This window comes from Pseudorca crassidens, chromosome 14 (assembly GCF_039906515.1).
Source record: "Pseudorca crassidens isolate mPseCra1 chromosome 14, mPseCra1.hap1, whole genome shotgun sequence".
Lineage (NCBI taxonomy): Eukaryota > Metazoa > Chordata > Mammalia > Artiodactyla > Delphinidae > Pseudorca > Pseudorca crassidens.
In genome coordinates, this window is record NC_090309.1 from 72,425,222 (window position 1) to 72,446,026 (window position 20,805).

At 36.5% G+C, this 20,805-nt stretch overlaps 1 protein-coding gene across 16 annotated transcripts in view; it reads left to right on the forward strand.

Moving 5' to 3' along the window:
- DTNB (dystrobrevin beta) overlaps nucleotides 1-20,805 on the forward strand; it is a 255,173-nt gene that overhangs the window by 37,870 nt on the left and 196,498 nt on the right. For all 16 annotated transcript variants that reach the window (XR_010934112.1, XM_067703517.1, XM_067703515.1 and 13 more), the window contains exon 4: nucleotides 2,268-2,481. Coding sequence is in view for 15 of the 16 variants with exons in the window: in XM_067703517.1 (XP_067559618.1) it covers nucleotides 2,268-2,481 (214 nt within the window). In the remaining variant the exon portion in view is untranslated. The remainder of the gene's footprint in view (nucleotides 1-2,267; nucleotides 2,482-20,805) is intronic.

The window sequence follows — 20,805 nt, forward strand, 5'->3', positions numbered from 1 at the left end:
CTTCCCATAATTATTCTTGGAACACAGTAGTCTATGTGTGGGCTGAGCCAGGCTAGTGGCATTAGTAATATAAAGTAAAAGATGCATTGTTCTAGCAGTTTTATTTTGTCACATATGATTCTTCAGTCTACCAGATTACTCCAGGTTGTAAGTAGGAGTCAGATTTCAATTTTTTCCATATATATGTTCAGTTGACCCTACACTATTTATTGAAAAGACCATCCTTTTTCTTCATTACTAAAAAAATCCAGATTATAAGTAGGAGTCAGATTTCAATTTTTTCCATATATATGTTCAGTTGACCCTACACTATTTATTGAAAAGACCATCCTTTTTCTTCATTACTAAAAAAATCTTTTTCTCATATTCATTAGGAGAAATGTACAAGAATGTTCATAGCTGTGTCCATATGTGAGAGGATCTGTTTTTGGACTCTTTGTGTTCCATTGGTCTGTTTGTCTATCCTTATACCAGTAATCACTGTTAGAGCTTTAGGGTTAGGGTACTTTTGTTCTATTTTACTTTTTAAGATTGTCTGAGACATTCTTGGCCTTTTTACATTTATTTTCACACAAATTTTAGAATTTGCTTGTTAATTTCTACTAAAAATGAACAAAAAGATTTGTGCTGGGATTTCTTTCCTTCATTTTTTTTTTAAAGTATAATTTACATATAATAAAATTCATCCTTTTAATGTATAGTCCTGTGGGATTTTGTTGGGACTACACTGAATCTGTAGATCAAGTTGGGGAGAAATTGATGTATTTCCAGTGTTGAGATTTCATTTCTGTGAACCTGATATATCCCTCCATCTATTTAGGTCTTTAAGTTTTGCTAATTTATATATTTTTTGGTAGAGATATTGCACATCCTTTATTGGATTTATTCCTGAGTCCTCGTGTATGTTTAGAAATACAGTGACTTTCATATCTTGATTTGTACCTAGCAGTCATTCTAGACTCAAATATTAATTTTAGTGATATACATGCAGAATCTTTATGATTTTCAATGTGTATAATTTTGTCATTTCTGAATAATGACAGTTACTTTTATTTCCTGTACTGATAATTACTGCATATTTATATAGGTTAGGATTTGAAATACGATAGGAATGATGACAGTGGGCATTTCTTATCTTATTCCCAATATCAGAGGAATGGCTTTCAACATTTTACTATTAAGTAATATGTTTGCTGCAGTTTTTTGTAGATATCCTTAATCAGATTAAGGAAATTTCCAAGTAGTGTGTTTATTCATTTCTAAAGATAAAGTTTATTTTAAAAGTTTTCTTTTTGATAATGATTTCTGACAATTTCATTTTGATCATAGAGCATGGCTTATATGATTTTAATCCTTTAAAATTTATTGGGATTAGTTTTATGACTCAGGATAAGGTCAGTTTTTTTACATGTTCTTTGTGTTATTGAAAATAAAGCATATTTTCTAATCACTGGGGGCAGGACTTCATATAGTGTCCATTATGCCTGCCTTGTTAGTTTGTCTATGATTGTACTTATTTTTTTTGTATGTTTGCTCTGTCACTTGCTAAGAGAGGTGTGTTAATATCTCCCACAAAGTCTGTGAATTTGTCTCTTTGAGGTTCTGTTACATTTTCATTGTGTATTTTTGAAGCTACAAAGGGGAGGCAAAACTTTACTTCTACCCTCTCAGGGTCTCCAGCGGAGCCTGAGAATTAAATTGACATAAGACAGATTAACAGGAGAAAAGCATATGGATTTTTACATGTACATAGGAGCCTCCATAGGAAAATGAAAACCCAAAGGAGTGAGTGGGCCTAAGTGCTTATATACTAAGTTGAACAAAGAGTGGCAGTTGTGGAAAAATAACTAAAATATGTCAGGAGACTAAAGATAAGAGCTATTTTAACGAAGTCTGCAGATTTCACTCAGACTCAATTCACTGTCTCTGGTGATGAGGATGTTTCTTTCCTCTTGGAATAAGGAGGGCGTTTTTCACATGGGACTTTTACTTCCTGCTTTTGGGAAGAAGAGGGGAGGTCAGAGTGTCCTTCTTGGCATCTGTTGTTTTCCAGGCGTCTTTAGCTCAAACTACTCCGTATGCCAAAGTGGCATATCTTGGGGTGACATATTCTGCCACCCTTCACTATTCTATTAAATGTAAGTAAATGTAAAATTCTTATATCTTTCTGCTGAATTAAAACTTTTGAATTGTTGAAAAAGTTACAAAATAAACACAAAGTTTGTGTTGACAAAATAAACACAAAGTTTATTTTCTTTGTGTTCCAGTACATCTTGTTGATATTTGGAACATGATTGAAGCCTTCCGAGACAATGGCCTTAATACACTGGACCATACCACTGAGATCAGTGTGTCTCGCCTCGAGACCGTCATCTCATCCATCTACTACCAGCTGAACAAGCGCCTTCCTTCTACTCACCAAATCAGTGTGGAACAGTCCATCAGCCTCCTCCTCAACTTTATGATTGCTGCATATGACAGGCTAGTACCTGCCCTGCTTAATCCATTTTAAGAATGTTTCTCTTCTAATCATCCTTCTTCTGTACTGCCTTGCCAAGGGTTGTCAACTTAGAATCACAGTTAAAAGGGAAATGAATTAGTACAAGTCCCTTCTAAAGACTGGTTAAATGCCAGAGTGACTTACTGTCTTGGGGCATGTCACATATTAACCTCTGTAACGTTAGGGAGATTCACAACAATTGAGACATAATTGTTTGGTAAAATTGTCGGTACCTTAATATAGCTGTTCTCTATCCAGTGAAATATAGCCAAGTGGTACATTTGATTATGAGGCTTTCTATTTGACTTTTAAACTAACTTTTCTTTACTATGTGATAGCAATTGCCTTTGGACTATATAGTACCTTGTTTTCTCTTTATTTATGTTTAGGAGTCTATTTTAATTCTTTTCAATGTAGAACATTGTGTTCTACACCTTAAAACAATAGAAGAAAACTAAATGTCCTCCAAATTAAAACAGAAATGAGTTGTTATATTTGTATTTATGGAGAATTAAGTTGGTATGATAAAAAATAAAAAAGAAATCATAAATGATGGAAGCACAGAGGTTAATATTTATTTTCCGGGAACCAGGAGTTCAGATGTCTGATCCCTGCTGTACTATCAGCAATGTGATTTGGATGGGTTAATTCTCTCTGCTTCATTTTTCTCTCTGTAGGAAAATGAGTTCATATATTTGTAGAATGCTATTAGTTATACTTCATAATATTGAGGGTTCTGTGAATTAATGGTAAAACCATACAAATGTCAAGGCCAAGTCACAACATAGGCACTCACTAAATTCAGTTTTTAAAAATAATTAATTAATTAATTTATTTATTTTTGGCTGTGTTGGGTCTTCGTTTCTGTGCGAGGGCTTTCTCTAGTTGTGGCGAGCGGGGGCCACTCTTCATCGCGGTGCATGGGCCACTCTTCATCACAGTGCACAGGCCTCTCACTGTCGCGGCCTCTCGTTGCGGAGCACAGGCTCCAGACGCGCAGGCTCAGTAGTTGTGGCTCACGGGCCCAGTTGCTCCACGGCATGTGGGATCTTCCCAGACCAGGGCTCGAACCCGTGTCCCCTGCATTGGCAGGCAGATTCTCAACCACTGCGCCACCAGGGAAGCCCCCACATTTTTATAAGATGTTATCAAATTAGATATTCCATCCATTTAATAAAAAATTATTTAAAGAAATTTGAATTTTTAAAACATGAGTGTACACATAGCATATGTCCCAGAATTCTAATGCCATTTTTTTTAGCAGTTAATCTGGTAGGTTAAGTTTATACTGTCCAAGGAATGACTCTTCTGATCGAAAAACCTTAGTAAAAACCATTATTCTGTGGTGAGTAAGCAGCACCTTATCGTGACACTGACTCACTGAGTAAGTCACTTCAGGGCCACACAACACAAATTAATTTAAGAAACTTTTTAAAGTCAGAAATAAAAGTCATCTTAGAGCTAAAAATGGTAAAGCAGAGATTATAAACTTTGACTCCATAATTATATCAAATAAGTACTATGGCTAAAGAAGGGAGGAGAAGAGAGAGTGAAGAGATAGCAAAAGGGAGAATGGGAAGACCAAAGGTAAGGGCAGAAGGTACAGAGGTGTCCTGGGACACAGTTGGAGAAAGCTGGACACAGGCAGAAAGAGACAAAGGAAAAGAAAAAAGAGACAGTAAATCAGCAGGAGGGCACTCTGAAGAGAACTAGGAAAGCAAAAAGAGATGAATGAGCTAAGAGTAAAGAATATCGTATGGCAGGGGTGAGTTTGGTAATTCTCAAGTCATATCCTGTTTAAAATGTTGACCGTGGGCATCAGAATAAATCGTCACATCTTTACTGACCTTGAACTCTTCATATGATAAGAGCTTATTTAGTTAGCTCTCTGGAAATTTGAAATTGGCTTTCATGTACTGGAAAAAAGAAAGGATCTGGTTATCAGAATTTTATTTTTGAAAATCAGGGCATTTTGTTGTTAAATACTTCCAAAAGTAGTAGTCTCTTTATAGATTGGCCACTTTGTTATTTAGGCTGGAGAGTCCCTTTGGTATGTAGAATTCCTATTATTTTAACTGATCTTTTCAAGCTTTTGTATTTCATAATTTCTCAAAGTTAAAATTTGAATACAGCAATTAACTTAATTATTAAATTCCCTCACCTCCAAATTCATAGTCAAATTTTTGGTCAGGTTGTTTCTGATTCTTATAATAGATTGTGAGACCCTAAAACGATCATCAGGAACAAATAGGATCTAAGACTTTCTCCCTTAAGCATGTATTTTCTTAGGAATTAATTTTTTTAATACTTAGATTTAAAATATTTCACATTGGACAATTAAAAACATTGAAAAGTATGAAGAATGATATTATAAACATCTGTGTGTAGACTTTAAGCTAAGAGGAATAGCCAAAACATTCTGTTAGCCTCAGTTTTTTCCTGTTTCAGGTCCTCAGTACCACAGTTACAGTACCATAGGTACATGGTCTGGTCCGAAGGTACAACAGGTGATGCTCTAACCAACATTTTTTTCTTCTTTTTTTTGTTTTTGATAACAAGGACATCCAAATTCCCAGTGTGAGGGATAGGAAACCTTCCTTCCTCTTCTTCAGTTGAGCTGATTTAGTGATTTAGAGCTTGGGATTTATAAACCTCCTTTCTGTTTCCAACCTCGGTGTTAGTTCCACATCTTCAACTATAAGCAATAGAAAGCCTACTCAGATGGACTTTCACAGTAACTGGAGCAATAGGCTCACATAACAGAGGAGCCAGAGACAGGATTGTGGTTGAATCAGGGCCCTGGCTGCATTTCTTCTTCTTTTAAAAATATTTATTTATTTGGCTGCGCCGGGTCTTTAGTTGTGGCATGGGGGATCTTTTAGTTGCGGCATGCGAGATCTTAAGTTGTGGCATGCAAACTCTTAGTTGCGGCATGTGGGATCTAGTCCCCTGACCAGGGATCGAACCTGGGCCCACTGCATTGGAAGCGTGGAGTCTTAGCCGCTGGGCCACCAGGGAAGTCCCTGCGTGTCTTTATAGTGGTCTTGGCTTTGACCTTCTCTTCTATTAGCTTCATCCTTATGCTGACTTCAAAAAATGCCTGCTACAGCTACTAAAATGCTTCCTGTCAAGTCTAGGTGAGGGAGAGAGCCAGTTTTCTTTCAACACTGAACAAAAGTACCTGAGCCTCCACCAGATATGTGCGTTTGGGCCATGTATGTGTAAGTGGTAGGCTTTTTAGCTGAAACAAAGGATTTGTGCCTTTGGGGCAGAGGATGGTTAAATTCTCACCCTCACCCTGTGTTGCCTCATCATGGGGATGGTTGGACTAGATATGAAGGTGATGACCACAGTGTTCACTACTAAACTCCTTGAAGTGCATTATAAACTTGTGGTTCCCTTTCTTGTTAAATAGTCCTACTCTCCATCCAGTTCCTTAAACCTGAGAGTCATTATAACTCTTCCTTCTCCGTCATCTCCCACATCCAGTCGGTTACCAAGTTCTTTCATATCTACCTCTTGAATATCCTTCAGGTCTATGTACTTCTCTCCATCCCCACTGCTACCATCCCAGACCACCAGCATCATCTTTTGCCTGGATTACTGCTATAGCTTCTAAGTGATTTTTTTTTCATATACTCTTTTTTCCCTCATTCATTCTTAGAAATAATAAACATCCACCAACCCACTATCTGACCCAGGAACTTGAACATTGACAATAATTTACATTTATCTCCTAACCCATCCCACTGAACTGCACTTAACTAAGGTGAACCCTATTCTGATTTTGTATTATCATTTCCTTGCGTCTTAAAAACCATTTTTGTTCACATGTATGGACATAAATAAAGTATTGTTTAATTTTAAATATTTTTACAATTATAAAAAGAGTGTCATACTAATGTACTATTATCTGATTTATTCTTTTCAGCCAGTAACATATTTTAAAGATTCATTCATGTTGCATTTATCTATAGTTCAGTTATTTTAACTGTTATATAACATTCTGTTGTGTTTCTATACCATTCTGGTGTTTTCCACATTTTTGCTCTAAGAAACAACTCTGCTTCGAATATTCTTATTTGTGTCCAAGTGTTTCTCTTGGTTCTAAACTGAGGAATAGAATTGCTGAGCTGTGGGGTATATGAAAGCTCAGATTTACTCTGAACTGATATTTAGAAAGTATAAAATTATTTTTCCAAATTGTACCCATACATAAGAGATCCTTTTGATTCACATTCTGTAAGCCTTAGAATTCTTGGACTTCTTAGTTTTTGCTAAATGACATCTCATTGTTACCTTGATTTGCATTTTCTTGATTACTGAGCATGTTCATATGTTTCTTGGCCATATTTATTACTTCTGTGAAACGCCTCTTTGTGTCTTTTGCCCATTATTCTAGTGTGTTATATTTTCTTTTTATATTGATTTGTAAGAGTTCTTCCTATAATTTAGATAACAATCCTTTCTTGATTATGTGTGTTGCACATATATTCTCCCAATTTATAGCTTGATTTTTTTTTACTTTTCTTAAGATGTCTTCTTCATAAAATGTTTTTTAAAGAAAAATGTCAAACATATAGAAACATAGAAAGAATATTATAGTAACAGTGTGCCCGTAACATAGCTTCCGTAATTACCAATACATGGCCAGTCTTATTTCATCTATATCCCCAGGCTCTCCACCTCCCTTCTCCCCACTTTCTTGACTTATTTCGAGGCAAATCTCACATGTCGTTATCATTTCCTATGTAAATATTCCAGTGCATACATATCTCTAAAAGATGGGATGCCTTAAAAAAATTACCATAATGCCCTTATCTCACCTGAAAATTAATATAAATATTCATTAATATGTTAAAATATCCATTTCACTAATTCCCTTATAAATTTTTATTTTTATGTTGTTTAATTTGAGACTCAAATAAAGTCCATGTATTGCAGTTGATTTTTTAAAAAATTTATTTATTTATTATTATTTTTTAACACCTTTATTAGAGTATAATTGCTCTACAATGGTGTGTTAGTTTCTGCTTTATAACAGTGAATCAGCCATACATTTACATATATCCCCATATCTCCTCCCTCTTGCGTCTCCCTCCCACTCTCCCCATCCCAACTATCTAGGCAGTCACAAAGCACCGAGCTGATCTCCCTGTGCTATGCGGCTGCTTCCCACTAGCTATCGATTTTACATTTGGCAGTGTATGTATGTCCATGCCACTCTCTTACTTTGTCCCAGCTTACCCTTCCCCCTCCCCATGTCCTCAAGTCCATTCTCTACATCTGTGTCTTTATTCCTGTCCTGCCCCTAGGTTCTTCAGAACATTTTTTTTTTTTTTTAGATTCCATATATATGTGTTAGCATAAGGTATTTGTTTTTCTCTTTCTGACTTACTTCACTCTTTATGACAGACTAGGTCCATCCACCTCACTACAAATAACTCAATTTCGTTTCTTTTTATGGCTGAGTAATATTCCATTGTATATATGTGCCACATCTTCTTTATCCATTTATCTGTTGACGGACACTTAGGTTGCTTCCATGTCCTGGCTATTGTAAATAGAACAGCAATGAACATTGTGGTACATGACTGTTTTTGAATTATGGTTTTCTCAGGTTATATGCCCAGTAGTGGGATTGCTGGGTCGTATTGTAGTTCTATTTTAGTTTTTTGAGGAAGCTCCATACTGTTTCCCATAGTGGCTGTATCAATTTACATTCCCACCAGCAGTGCAAGAGGGTTCCCTATTCTCCACACCCTCTCCAGCATTTATTGTTTGTAGATTTTTTGATGATGGCCATTCTGACTGGTGTGAGGTGATACCTCATTGTAGTTTTGATTTCCATTCTCTAATGATTAGTGATGTTGAGCATCCTTTCATGTGTTTGCTGGCAATCTATATATCTTCTTTGGAGAAATGTCTGTTTAGGTTTATTGCCCATTTTTGGATTAGGTTGTTTGTTTTTTTGATATTGAGCTGCATGAGCTGATTGTAAATTTTGGAGATTAATCCTTTGTTAGTTGCTTCGTTTGCAATTATTTTCTCCCATTCTGAGGGTTGTCTTTTGGTCTTGTTTATGGTTGCCTTTGCTGTGCAAAAGCTTTGAAGTTTCATTAGGTCCCATTTGTTTATTTTTGTTTTTATTTCCATTTCTCTAGGAGGTGGGTCAAAAAGGATCTTGCTGTGATTTATGTCATAGAGTGTTCTGCCTATGTTTTCCTCAAAGAGTTTGATAGTGTCTAGCCTTACATTTAGGTCTTTAATCATTTTGAGTTTATTTTTGTGTATGGTATTAGGGAGTGTTCTAATTTCATTCTTTTACACGTAGCTGTCCAGTTTTCCCAGCACCACTTACTGAAGAGGCTGTCTTTTTTCCATTGTATATTCTTGCCTCCTTTATCAAAAATAAGGTGACCATATATGCATGGGATTATCTCTGGGCTTTCTATCCTGTTCATTGATCTATATTTCTGTTTTTGTCCCAGTACCATACTGCCTTGATTACTGTAGCTTTGTAGTATAGTCTGAAGTCTGGGAGCCTGATTCCTCCAGCTCTGTTTATCTTTCTCAAGATTGCTTTGGCTATTCGGGGTCTTTTGTATTTCCATACAAATTGTGAAATTTTTTGTTCTGGTTCTGTGAAAAATGCCATTGGTAGTTCGATAGGGATTGCATTGAATCTGTAGGTTGCTTTGGGTAGTATAGTTATTTTCACAGTGTTAATTCTTCTAATCCAAGAACATGGTTTATCTCTCCATCTGTTTGTATCATCTTTAATTTCTTTCATCAGTGTCATAGTTTTCTGCATACAGATCTTTTGTCTCCTTTGGTAGGTTTACTCCTAGGTATTTTATTCTTTATGTTGCAATGTAAATGGGAGTGTTTCCTTAATTTTTCTTTCAGATTTTTCATCATTAGTTTATAGGAATGCAAGAGATTTCTGTGCATTAATTGTGTATCCTGCTACTCTAGCAAGTTCACTGATTAGCTCTAGTAGTTTTCTGGTAGCATCTTTAGTATTCTCTACATATAGTATCATGTCCTTTGCAAACAGTGACAGTTTTACTTCTTTTCTGATTTGGATTCCTTTTATTTCTTTTTCTTCTCTGATTGCTGTGACTAAAACTTCCAAAACTCTGTTGAATAATAGTGGCAAGACTGGACAACCTTGTCTTGTTCCTGATCTTAGAGCGAATGGTTTCAGTTTTTGACCATTGAGAACGATATTGGCTGTGGGTTTGTCATATGTTGCCTTTATTATGTTGAGGTAAGTTATTTCCACTATTTTATCTTCCAGGTCACTTTTCCGTTCTTCTGCCTCATTTATTCTGCTATTGATTCCTTCTAGAGAAGTTTTAATTTCATTTATTGTGTTGTTCATCATTGTTTGCTCTTTAGTTCTTCTGTTTCTTGTATTTTCTCCATTCTGTTTCCAAGATCATCTTTACTATCATTACTCTGAATTCTTTTCCTGGTAGACTGCCTTTTTCCTCTTTATTTGTTTGGTCTGGTGTTTTTTTGCCTTGCTTCTTCATCTGCTGTGTGTTCCTCTGTCTTCTCATTTGCTTAACTTACTGTGGTTGGGTCTCCTTTTTGCAGGCTGCCGGTTCGTGGTTCCTGTTGCTTTTGGTGCCTGCCCCCAGTGGCTAATGTTGGTTCAGTGGGTTGTGTAGGCCTCCTAGTGGAGGGGACTGGTGCCTGTGTTCTGCTGCATGAGGCTGGATCTTGTCTTTCTGGTGGGCAGGACTGTGTCCAGTGGTGTGTTTTGGTGTGTCTGACCTTATTATGATTTTAGGCAGCCTCTCTGCTAATGGGTGGGGTTGTGTTCCTGTCTTGCTAGTTGTTTGGCATAGGGTGTCCAGCACTGTAGCTTGCTGGTCATTGAGTGGAGCCGGGTCTTAGCGTTGAGATGGAGATCTTTGGGAGAGCTTTCGCCGTTTGATATTACGTGGAGCCGGGCGGTCTCTGGTGGACCAGTGTCCTGAACTCAGCTCTCCCACCTCAGAGGCACAGGCCTGGCACCCAGCCAGTACACCAAGACCCTGTCAGCCACATGGCTCAGAAGAAAAGGGAGAAAAAAAGAAAGAAAGAAAAAATAAATAAATAAAGTTATTAAAATAAAGAAATTATTAAAAATAAAAATAATTAAAAAATAATAAAAAAGTAGAAAGTAAGAAAGAAGGGAGAACCAAACCAAGAAAGAAATCCACTAACGATAGCAAGTGCTAAAATCTATACTAAAAAGAAAAAAAAAAAAAAACGGACAGACAGAACCCTTGGGCAAATGGTTGAATCAAAGCTATACAGAGAAACTCACACAAAGAAGCATACACATACACACTCACAAAAAGAGAAAAAGGAAAAAAAAAAGGTATATATCTATATCTATCTATCTATCTATCTATCTATCTATATACAAAAGAGGAAGAGAACAACCAAATCAATAAACAAATCTACCAATGATAATAAACTCTAAATATAAACTAAGATAAACATAAAACCGGAAACAAAGTAGATGCGCAAAGCAAACCCGAAGTCTACAGTTGCTCCTAAAGTCCACCAGCTTCAATTTTGGGATGATTTGTTGTCTGTTCAGGTATTCCAGAGATGCAGGGTACATCAAGTTGATTGTGGAGATTTAATCTGCTGCTCCTGAGGCTGCTGGGAGAGATTTCCCTTTCTCTTCTTTGTTCGAACAGCTCCCGGGGTTCAGCTTTGGATTTGGCCCTGCCTCTGCTTGTAGGTCGCCTGAGGGCATCTGTTCCCTTTTGGGAAGTCTGAGGTCTTCTGCCAGCCTTCAGTAGGTGTTATGTAGCAGTTGTTCCACATGTAGATGTATTTCTGATGTATTTGTGGGGAGGAAGATGATCTCCACTTCTTACTCCTCTGCCATCTTGAAGGTCTCCCTGCAGTTGATATTCTAAGATTCTTTTAATCTGTAGGCTCTCCCTTCATCTCTCTCTTTTTACCCTAGAGATTACAGTATGTATTCTTGATTTTTCAAAGTCTAAGATTAATTGGTACCATTACTCTCTTTCTAGGTAATACAAAGACTGATGTGTTTCTATACCATTTTGGTTTTAGGACGCTTTAATTTCATTTACTCATTCTTTTATGTCATTGAGATTGTGTATTTTTATTTTATATATATTTAAAATCAAGCAGGCCTTATTAATTTTTTTATACAGTGAGCATTATTTAATTTATAGGTAAACTAAATGATGTTGACTATAATAAAATAGTGTCTGCTTAATTTTAAATATACTAGTTTTGTTGTTTTTCACTTGCTTCTGCATTTTTAAGCTTCCATCAGGAATTCTTTTCTTTCTTCCTGAAGAACACCCTTTGGCATTTCCTTTCTGCAAGTTAGATTGTGGCATGTCGTCTTAATTTTCGTTTGAAAATTTCATTCTCATACTTTAAGAATATTTTCATTTGATATATGAGTTTTTGGTTGACAATTGTTTTCTTTCAACATTTCAAGAATATTGTTCTAGTATTTTTTTAGCTTCCATAATTTCTGATGAGAAATCAACAGTGGATATAATTTTAGCCACTTTGATGGTAATCTGTCAATTTCCTCTGGCAACTCTTAAGATATTCTTTATTTTCTTTTCTTTTTTCTTTTGGTTTTCAGCAATATTACCATGATGCCAGATGCATCATTCTTATCTCATAATCCTTAAATATAATAAGCAGAGTTACTGTAAGATCTGTGCTTATAATCCAATATCTAGGTTCCTTATGGTTCTTTTTGTACTGTTTGCTATTTCTGTTTTTCGTTCATGTCATCTTACTTCCTCTCTGCCTTGTTATTTTTTATTATGTGAGAAACATTCCAAAATTATTTTTTATTTTTAGTATGTACCAGTCATTATATTGCAAAATTATTTGCAGAAATACTTTGAGGCCTAGGATAATGTTTTCCTACAGAGAGTATTTATGTTTTCTTTTCTTTTTTTTTTTTCTTTTTTTTGTATTTATGTTTTCTTCTGCTAGGTGCCTGGAGACCATAACAGTCCAGAAGCACCTGAGTTATTTGCAATTCAGCCCATGTGAGGCCCTGTTTTACTTCTGCACACTAGTGCTTTTAGGTGCAGCCTTTGGGCTTTCAACCCAGAGTAATGGGAGCAGGAGTAGGCAGTTTCATCAGGATTCAACGTTCCACATCTCTCTTCTAGCCCCTTAATACTATCAAAGAGTTACTACTCTGTACTTCAGCCTTTCTGGTTCCCTTCTGAAATCAGAAAATCCCTTGCATGGAAAAAGTAGTTTCAGTCATTGCACTCACCTCCCTGGGCATCCAGCTCCTTTGTATTAGGTAACTCAGTTGTTAGTCCTCATTTGCATTCAGGAAGATTAAACAATTTTTTTCCCATCTTTACTACTTTTCCTCAGAGGAAGAGGTGATCAGAATTAACTAGTCTGCCACTACCAAATATTTCCTCTGTTTTTATTTCTTTTTTCTCTTTTTTGGAATGTTGTCATATTTACTTCCTCTGTCTCCTATTGTTTCTCACATATGCTTCAATTCTGTAACTTGCTGCTTTCCTTTTATTTATTTTTATTTTTAAATTAATTAATTTTTGACTGCATTGAGTGTTCATTGCTGTGCATGGGCTTTCTCTAGTTGTGGTGAGTGGGGGCTGCTCTTCGTTGTGGTACGCAGGCTTCTCATTGTCGTGGCTTCTCTTGTGGAGCAAGGGCTCTAGGCGTGCAGGCTTCAGTAGTTGTGGCGCACGGGCTTAGTTGCTCCACAGCACGTGAGATCTTCCCAGACCAGGGCTTGAACCCGTGCCCCTTGTATTGGCAGACAGATTCTTAACCACTGTGCCACCAGGGAAGCCCTCTCTGCTTTCTTTTAGAAGAGTTTATCAGTCTGCATTTCTACTCATTAATATGTTCTTTGTTTAGAGTCATTCTACTGTTTGTCTCATCTGTTATGTTAATTTTTAGCTGTTGTATTTTTCAAACCTAGAATATCTGATTCATTCTTTTTCATGATTTATGGTTCTTATATCATATTGCTAATCTCTCTTTTAGTTTGACTTTTATTATTTCTATTTTTTAATTGAAATATAATTGACATATAACATTATATTAGCTTCAGGTGTTCAACATAATGATTCAATATTTGTATATATTGTAAAATGATCATCACAATAAGTCTAGTTAACGTGTATCACCATACATAGTTGTAAAAAGTTTTTTTTCTTGAGATGAAAACTTTTAAGATCTCTCTTAGCAACTTTCAGATATACAATACAGTATTTTAAGCTATGGTTACCATGGTGTACATGACATCCCCATGACTTACTTATTTTATAACTGGAATTTTATATGTTTTGACCCCCTTAATCCATTTTGCCCACCCTCCACCCCCTGCTTCTGGCAACCACCAATCTGTTCTCTATATCTCTGAACTGGGGATTTTTTTTTTTTTTATTAAAAAAATTTTTTTTTAGTTTACACATAAAAGCGAGATCATATGGTGTTTGTCTTTTCCCTTCTGACATTTCACTTAGCATACTGCCCTCGAAGTCCATCCATGTTGTTGCAAATGCAAGATTTCCTTCTTTTTTATGACTAATATTTCCTTGTATGTATGTATGTGTATGTGTATACGTATACATATACATACACATAGATACACACCATGTTTTCTTTATCTAGTCATACACTGATTGACACTTAGATTGCTTCCATGTCCTGGCTGTTGTAAGTAATGGTGCAGTGAACGTGAGGGTGTATGTATCTTTTTGAGTTAGTGTTTTCATTTTCTTCATATAAATGCCCAGAAATGGAATTTCTGGATCATTTGGTAGTTCTATTTCTAAATTTTTGAGGAATTTTTATACTGTTTTCCATAGTGCCCGCACTAGTTTACATTCCCACCAGCCGTGCACAAGGGTTCCCTTTTCTCCACATCCTCACCAGCACATGTTATTTATTGTTTTTGATAATAGCCATTCTTAGATGCATGAGGTGAAATCCCACTGTGGTTTTGATTTGCATTTCCCTGAAAATGTCTGTTTTCATATGTCTCTTTGATATATTTATGTTTATTTTTAAGTTCCTGGTCCATTTGTTCTAATACTTATGCTTTTGAAACTGGTATAAGTTGTCCTGTTTGTTGATTTTTTTTTAAGGTAGTTGTACCCCCTGGGTCCGAGGAGTGGTCTTGGGTTGGATATTTGCAGTGGATGTGGGCAAAACGTGGACACGTGGGCTGGAGTGTCCACATGCATATATCGTTCTTTGAAGTATGGGGTGTGTTGGAGGTGGCAGGAAAAGGGGGCCAGACTCTTCCCATGTGGGGGCATGAAGTGTCTCAGAATCCTAGATTTGAATTTGACTTTCCAGGCCATTTTGAAGGTGTATTAGTCATTGTACAGAGATAGAACATATTTTAATTAATCTGTTAGCTTGATTGATAACTTTAATATTTAGACATATGTATATGGGCCTCTTTTTGTAATCATGGTGCTGTAGGGGTAGGCCTGGTACCAGCTATTGATTAGGCCATGTGATTTCTGACAAAAGATTTAGTTTCTACAAGATGTATCTCATTTTGAGTTGCTGGTGTAAACTTTTATATTTTAATCCTGATAGGGCATTCTTCTTGGATAATTATTGTATTCTGCATTTTCCACTCCTGTGTAAGAAAGAAAAATGTTCTGTAATGACTTCCTGAGAAATTCCTTTTACACTTTATCTGACTATTGAACCTTATTTTCCCTCTTATTTTTTTCATCAGGATTTGTTTTGTAAAAGAGTCTGTGGCCTTCACCAAACATGTTGGTTCTGAGATATAATGAAACTCCACCTTTAATGGAACAAACCTATTTAAAAAATCATGTATCTAATGAAACAAGGCTTGGATAAAATCTTCAAAACATATCAATATTGAATGTACCAATGAAAGGCTCGGGGTTATTGTTTACCATCTAAAATAATAGTAGAACACACTCTCTCAAATTTGAACACTCTAAAGATTCCTTTAGGGTAAAGACTTTTATATATCTAATTTATGGTGATTTTATATGAAAAAAGTTCCTGTGTAGTTTGGAAATATGGCTGAGAACTATTTTAAAATCTTGTTTTAGCAGTTTAATTTGGATATGTTGAAAGTTTCCATAGTTCCCTTTTAATACTGGATGCAAAAAATAAAGCAATATAAAAGAAAAAAAAAAAAAGCAAAACCAAACTAGTTCACTTTAAATAAAAGGAAATGTATTCCTTAAATTCCAAATGTGCCCAGCTAGCATATTATGGAATGGACATTGCTGGAAAAGGATAATATTGGGTTACAGTCTTCCTCATTAGTGATTTTTAAACAAAACTATAATTTCCTGGGAAACACAAACATTTCATTTATTTATATACAGTATTTACTAATATCCCTGCTTGTTCTTTGATGGATTCAAGATGACAGGAAAAAACCAAATAAAAATAGGAGAGAAAAAAAAATACGAGAGAACTAGTGCTGAATGGGAAGGTTTTGATGCCCTCGATAGTAGCACATTTAACTCTTAGAAAGATCTGATCATAGCTTTTTAAGGAAATTTCCAGGGGATGGTGGAGAACGAGCTAGGGGTCTTGAATGTTTTAAAAATGTGAAATCCTAAGGGGAAACCTATTGCACAATGGAGACCAACAGCCACTTTGGTGGAAGAGGAGGAGTGGAGCCCGTGTGCCCTCACGACATCCCCTACCCTTCAGGATGCCGCTGTCGTGTGGATTGTGTGATGTGACATCACCAAAACCAGTTCACCGAGCCCCAGTCTAAGTGCTTGGTGGCAGAATTACTTCTCAGTTCACTTATTACTTTTCCCATCACTTACTTACTCTTTAAATTTTGTAGCTTTTCTTCTCTCCCAAGAGAATTCATGCATTTGTGCCAATTTTCAAAAAGGACTCTGTTTGATTTCAGGATATGCAGACCTGCAAAAGGTTTGACCATTAGGTAATATTTCAGATTTAAAAAATTTTTTTGGATTGCTATTTTGGTCTTATTTTATTATTTCCTTTTTATAATTTTTTTTTTTTAAAGAAAGGGCAAGAGGAATACTTTTTTTGAGTGTTGCTTTTTCTTTGTCTTTGTTTTTCTCTGAAAAGGAGAGAGGAAGTAACAGAGAGACTTCTCCAGTCCATTCAGTACTCACCTCCAAAGTAATCTGATTAAGACACTATTTTCATCATGCAATTTCCCTCCTCGGAAACCCTCAAAGATTCCCTGTGGTTTTTTTTTTTTTTGCGGTACACGGGCCTCTCACTGTTGTGGCTTCTCCCGTTGCGGAGCACAGGCTCCGGACGCGCAGACACAGTGGCCATGGCTCACGGGCCCAGCCGCTCCACGGCATGTGGGATCTTCCCGGACCGGGGCACGAACCCGTGTCCCCTGCATCGGCAGGCGAACTCTCAACCTCTGCGCCACCAGGGAAGCCCCTCCCTGTGGTTTTTGAATGAAGTTTGTATGCCTCAGTTTCTATCAGTCCTTAATTCCCTGCTCACACCGAACTCTAATTAAGCTGCTTGAGGCACTTTTCAGGTTTTCCAATATGACATGTTCATTTCTTCTCTCCATGTATTTTGGTTGGTCTCCTGCCCCACCTCCCCTGGTTTTTACCTACCCTGTAGCCTTCCTTATAATCACCAACCCCATTTTCATCCCTATGATGACCTGTAGTACTTATCTGTATCATTATTTCGACTTTCGAATGTATGATGCTCTCAACTGCTTTGTAATTATACAAATAAGATTGAAAGTCTTTGAGAGCAGAGATTCTACCTTATATTTCTTTGATTCCTCGATAAATGTAATGCTGGATTCGTTTTGTTTAATTTTTATTGGAGTATAGTTGCTTTACAATGTTGTGTTATTTTCTGCTGTACAGCAAAGTGTATAATGCTGGATTCTTAATAAGTATTTGTAAGATTGAAATGAAAATTAGCAGGCATTCTGATTGTGGTAAATTTGAATAATATTCTGTGTTGATTTTACTTGGTTAAACTGTTTGACATTTGTCAAATGGATTCTTGATTTGCCGTTAATTATTGCATAATCCATTCACTGTGAAGTTTTGTAAATTAAGATTAATTGGAAAAATATGAGTTTTCGAAAACCAAGGAGAAATGCCCTCATTACTTTTAGCTACATGCGATAATTGGACTGGTAATACTGTTTCTGAAGTAGAAGTCTATTTTTCACGTGAGAAGTACTCATTTATGGTTGACAGCATTTACAGTTGTTTGCCAAAAGTGTAGAAACAGCTGTTTTCTTAAGTAAACAGTGCTCCCTACAGTCCTGTTTTCAAAAGTATTCATTTGAATAGCAAGCTCTTATTAGATAGTGCAAAGCTATAAACACCATCCAGTTTGGGTTAGTTTATTTTTTAAAATTTTTTATTGAAATATAGTTGATTTACAGTGTTGTGCCAGTTTCAGGTGTACAGCATATATATTCATATATATGCATTCTTTTTTTAGATTCTTTTCCATGATAGGTTATTACAGGGTATTGAGTATAGTTCCCTGTGGTATACAGTAGGTCCTTGTTGGTCATCTATTTTATATCCAGTAGTTTAAATATATATATATATATATATTTTTGGCCACACTGTGCGACATGTGGGATCTTAGTTCCCCGACCAGGCATCTACCCCCATCCCCTGCATTGGAAGCACGGGGTCTTAACCACTGGACGACCAAGGAAGTCCCTGGGTTAGTTTAAATGTCAAAAAATTTGAGACTTTACTAAATTGAAATGAGCAAATTCCCATCCAGATGGCACAAGTGAGGAGTGCAGAGACTTCTGAAGGCACCTGCATGTCAAAACTCAACAGTGTTTATTCAGGGTGACTCACTGTTTGCTTAGCTTGGCGCAGACCTAATCATGGTGTTTTCTCAGTGTTGGGTGATAAGAACTCTCTTTAGAAGTCATGGGCATGGTTTATTGTCAGACTCTAAAATGATGGATCTATGGAGGTGAATCATGCAGAGAAGTCTGAGACAGAATCATCATGTTCCTTATTGAGGGAGGGTGCTCCCCAGAAGGATTCTGTGTGGGTGGGGTTAAAATAATAAGTTTCCTCTCTGCTGTCACCTTCAACACATATTACCTGTTTATCCTTTCATTTTAGCATCTTTCTGTAGGGGTTAATATTCATTGTTAATTGTGTTATACCTTAAATACCTTTAAAAAAAAGTTATACCCAACTTTCCAGCTAGGTCAGATTTTAAGTGACTCACATTTTTTATGATGAAACCAGGTTAAAGATCTTTCCAGATCTTGTTTGAAGAGAACTGATTCCGGTATGAACTTGGACTTGACTTTGGAAGTACTGAAAACATGGATGTTGGTGAGGTTATATGTGCGATGGCCAGGGGCAGCTGACTATTCAGTTTTAAATGTAACTTGACCAGGGTATGTGGATTAAATTCAGATGTATGGTGGGCAGGATCAAGAATGAGTTTTTCCAAGAAGTAATCAGTCAGATAAAGGACGGAATCATAGGGGATTAGGCTGCTAAGTGACTGCAGCTTCTCCCTACTGCCTCTAATTGCAGAGGAAGAATGCAGAGCTCCAACCAAACATTACAGAAGTAAAAGTGCCACTTTGGCTTTGCTGTGTTTGGGGGCAGTTATAGGAAGTTGTAGTTAGGCTTAAAGTAGACTGAGGGATTTCAATGCGAAGAAAAGCATTCAGAGCAAAGGAGTAAATGCTGAAGTTTGACCTACAAAGCAAATAGTTGCAAGGAGGGAGCTAACTTTTTTTCTTTTTGAAGAAAAATAAAAATAACATGATTTGAGGAAGAATTGTGAGGCTACCCATTCACTAATTTTATTGGATGATTGTGTCTTCATGCTGTTATACTTAGATTTTTATATAAATATCTTTAATAAATATTTATGAGTATCTTTAAATATATCATTTATTGTTTATATTAATATTTCCTTTCGAAGGGTGAATAAACCTTTTGGTAGATGAAACTGTAAACCTAAAGTTGTAAATGATGGTAAGCATTATAAGTGGGAAAGATGAGTTCATAATTAAGAGTGGGCTCAGGCCCATTCCCCCATTCTCAGGATGCACAGTTACATATGTATAAACAGGTTCTTAAACAAAAAGGTTCACTAAGCATCATTTCCAAATCTCTCCTGCCTGCAGATTCATCCCCCTCACATTTACTATGACCCTTAATCTCAGATACCTCTCCTTTCCCCCATACTTAAAGCACCCGCAACCTGACATATATTCCCTCTATCCTACTGGGTTACGTATTGACACTCAGATGCATATCCCCTCACCCTCAGTGAAGCATGCAATGCTAAGTGCAGATACATTTGCAGACTCAGAAGAGCATGCAGGCAGAGAGGAGAAAAGATCCACCGTTGGCTAGGTGGGAGATTGTGAGTGGAGATTGCTGTGTGGCTGCTGTGAATAGGAAAGTGGTTGGAAAATAGATAACGAGAGATGACGAGTTAAGGGGCCACGTGTTACTGATAATAATTAGTTGAGGAGTTAATGCACTATTCTGTTAACGCATCTACAGACTGCTTGACCTGAGACCAGCTGTTGAGACCAGTAATAATCCTAATGAGTAGAGGAGGGCACAGGTGTGTAGTGCTGAGCCAGGTCAGTTGAGAAATACAGCTGCTATTCTGTATTTAAATGTAAGACTTTCTGAATCCAGGACTATTATTTGCAACAGAGTTGAGTTAAAGAATATTTGAATAAGGGATGCAAAGTGTTGAGAATATTAGTGTTTCTAAAGCATTTTGAAGATTTGGAAAAAGTGCTGTTTAAATGCTATTATAATAATTTTTAGAAGTAAAGATGTCATAGACCCATTAAGACCTGTTTTATGGCATTTACTGATGAGCACTTTCTTCAGTTACAGAGTTGATTTTCACCTGGATCTCTTGCCAGTATGCTGGGCTCTGCCACACTCTCCTGTCTGCATAGATGACATTAGTTTCTTTTTTTGCAGCAAGGGATAGATATTATTTTGTCTCTATGAAGGAAGAACATGAGATTTGGAGCCAGAAGGAGTTATACAAACACAATATGATCAATTGTCTTTCATCTTTGGTCATGTTCTTTGATTTATTGTTGCCTGTGAAATACAAGCCAAAGTCTTAGAATTGCATTCGAAGATCTGTGTTGGTAGTTCTTAGCTTTGGATGCATATTAAAATAACATGAGGAACTTTTTAAAAGTACCAAGAACAGGGTGGGGTTTAGGCATCTGAATAGTATCTTCTATTCTCATACCTTATTGAGATTTGGATCTAGAA